Genomic DNA, 3,035 nt, shown 5'->3' with positions numbered 1-3,035 from the left:
CAGTGCAGGAGGATGTGAGGGCTGTGAGGGAGCTCTTTCAGAGAGGCCCGACACGCCCGTGCTGCAATCAGCAGCTGCACTATCCCTGACCCTGCCTTTTGGAAGGGGGACAGGGATGTGTCAAACAGTAGAAAAAATAAAAATAAAAATGAAAAATAAAACTTTCTTCTGACTTCAGCTAAGCATGTGTTGCCACGTGCAGCACAGAAAAAACACTGAGTAAGTGCTCGGGGATATGGAGGGGTGGAGTGTTACTAAATTTAAATATTCAGTGCTGTGTTCCTACGGAAGCCCGTCCATATCCCAAGAGTACTCCAGTGACCCCTAGTGGATGAAAAAGAAATGTGATTTGAATGCAAAACATTTCCCACACTCAGAACAGGAATACGGCTTCTCACCTGTGTGACTTCTCTGATGTCTAACAAGAACTGATTTAAATGCGAAACATTTCCCACACTCAGAACAGGAATACGGCTTCTCACCTGTGTGACTTCTCTGATGTTTAACAAGATCTGATTTCCGTGCAAAACATTTCCCACACTCAGAACATGGAAATGGCTTTTCACCTGTGTGAGTATGCTGATGAATAACAAAATGTGATTTGAATGCAAAACATTTCCCACACTCAGAACAGGAAAACGGCTTCTCACCTGTGTGACTTCTCTGATGTGTAACAAGAGCTGATTTCTGTGTAAAACATTTCCCACACACAGAACAGGAATACGGCTTCTCACCTGTGTGACTTCTCTGATGTGTAACAAGAACTGATTTCTGTGGAAAACATTTCCCACACACAGAACAGGAATACGGCTTCACACCTGTGTGACTTCTCTGATGTAGAACAAGATGTGATTTCCGTGCAAAACATTTCCCACACTCAGAACAGAAGTATGGCTTCTCACCTGTGTGACTTCTCTGATGTCTAACAAGAGCTGATTTATGTGTAAAACATTTCCCACACTCATAACATGGAAATGGCCTCTCACCTGTGTGACTTCTCTGATGTGCAACAAGATCTGATTTCCGTGGAAAACATTTCCTACACTCAGAACAGGAAAATGGCTTCTCACCTGTGTGACTACTCTGATGTGTAACGAGAACTGATTTCTGTATAAAACATTTCCCACACTCAGAACAGGAATACGGCTTCTCACCTGTGTGACTTCTCTGATGTTTAACAAGATCTGATTTCCGTGCAAAACATTTCCCACACTCAGAACATGGAAATGGCTTTTCACCTGTGTGAGTATGCTGATGAATAACAAAATGTGATTTGAATGCAAAACATTTCCCACACTCAGAACAGGAAAACGGCTTCTCACCTGTGTGACTTCTCTGATGTGTAACAAGATCTGATTTCCGTGCAAAACATTTCCTACACTCAGAACAGGAATACGGCTTCTCATCTGTGTGAGTATGCTGATGAATATCAAAATGTGATTTGAATGCAAAACATTTCCCACACTCAGAACAGGAAAACGGCTTCTCACCTGAGTGACTTCTCTGATGTCTAACAAGAACTGATTTAAATGCGAAACATTTCCCACACTCAGAACAGGAAAACAACTTCTCACCTGAGTGACTTCTCTGATGTGCAACAAGAGCTGATTTCCGTGGAAAACATTTCCTACACTCAGAACAGGAACATGGCTTCTCACCTGTGTGACTACTCTGATGTGTAACAAGAGCTGATTTCTGTGTAAAACATTTCCCACACTCAGAACAGGAAAACGGCTTCTCACCTGTGTGACTTCTCTGATGTGTAACAAGAACTGATTTAAGTGCAAAACATTTTCCACACTCAGAACAGGAAAACAGCTTCTCACCTGAGTGACTTCTCTGATGTGTAGCAAGATTTGAGTTGCATGCAAAACATTTCCCACATTCAGAACATATCAGTGGCATCTCACCTGCCTTAGCTGGATGATGGGTAATAAGCTTTGTGTTCTGTGTAAAACATTTGGCATCTACAGAACAGGGAAACTCTGTATCTACTGTCAGAGCTGTAACAGATGCACCAATATCAGAGTGATCAGGAGAACATTTCCCAGAATCAGGGGGATCAGCTGATAGAGCTGGATGTATAATTGGGGTAATGGGATTATCTTCTGGAGAATCCTGTCTACTGTCATTATCTGTTATTTCAGAATCCTGGGATACCATTAGATGTCCTTCTGAGATATTTCTGCTTGTGTGTCCATCTGATGGAAATAAAATACATTATGGAAATATAAAATGAGTAGACAAGACCCAGGGTGTTACAGGATACAATATATAATTCTATAACTGACATGTTTTACCTGTAATCATTGCTTTTATGTGTATAAAAAAAAAAAAAGATAGGATGCTTAGACTGGAGCTTGATCAACACTGAACGCTCATGTGGGATTACTAGAGGAGACATGGACGCTCATGTGGGATTCCTAGAGGTGACCTGGACGCTCATGTGGGATTACTAGAGGTGACACTGATGCTCATGTGGGATTACTGGAGGAGACATGGACGCTCGTGTGGGATTACTGGAGGAGACATGGCCGCTCATGTGGGATTACTGGAGGAGACATGGACGCTCGTGTGGGATTACTGGAGGAGACATTGACGCTCGTGTGGGATTACTGGAGGAGACATGGCCGCTCATGTGGGATTACTGGAGGAGACATGGGCGCTCATGTGGGATTACTAGAGGTGACATGGACGCTCATGTGGGATTACTAGAGGTGACACGGACACTCATGTGGGATTACTAGAGGTGACACTGATGCTCATGTGGGATTACTAGAGGTGACAAGGACGCTCGTGTGGGATTACTGGAGGCGACATGGACGCTCATGTGGGATTCCTAGAGGTGACATGGACGCTCATGTGGGATTACTAGAGGTGACACTGATGCTCATGTGGGATTACCAGAGGTGACAAGGACGCTCGTGTGGGATTACTGGAGGTGACATGGCCGCTCATGTGGGATTAGTAGAGGTGAGACAGATGCTCATGTGGGATTACTGGAGGAGACATGGAAGCTCATGTGGGATTACTAG

The 3,035-nt window shown here is 43.8% G+C and overlaps 1 protein-coding gene across 1 annotated transcript; it reads right to left on the bottom strand.

Moving 5' to 3' along the window:
* Window positions 1–465: 465 nt before the first annotated feature.
* On the bottom strand, window positions 466–2,194 carry LOC134984444 (zinc finger protein OZF-like; the record flags this gene model as incomplete). The annotated part of the gene is made up of 1 exon (XM_063950024.1): window positions 466–2,194. A coding segment is annotated over exon 1 (1,698 nt), but the record flags the coding sequence as incomplete, so codon positions are not given.
* Window positions 2,195–3,035: the final 841 nt, after the last annotated feature.

This window comes from Pseudophryne corroboree (genome assembly GCF_028390025.1).
Source record: "Pseudophryne corroboree isolate aPseCor3 chromosome 3 unlocalized genomic scaffold, aPseCor3.hap2 SUPER_3_unloc_55, whole genome shotgun sequence".
NCBI classification, from domain to species: Eukaryota; Metazoa; Chordata; class Amphibia; order Anura; family Myobatrachidae; genus Pseudophryne; species Pseudophryne corroboree.
Note: the sequence above shows the minus strand (reverse complement) of the source record. Positions and strands in the feature narration are given on the sequence as shown.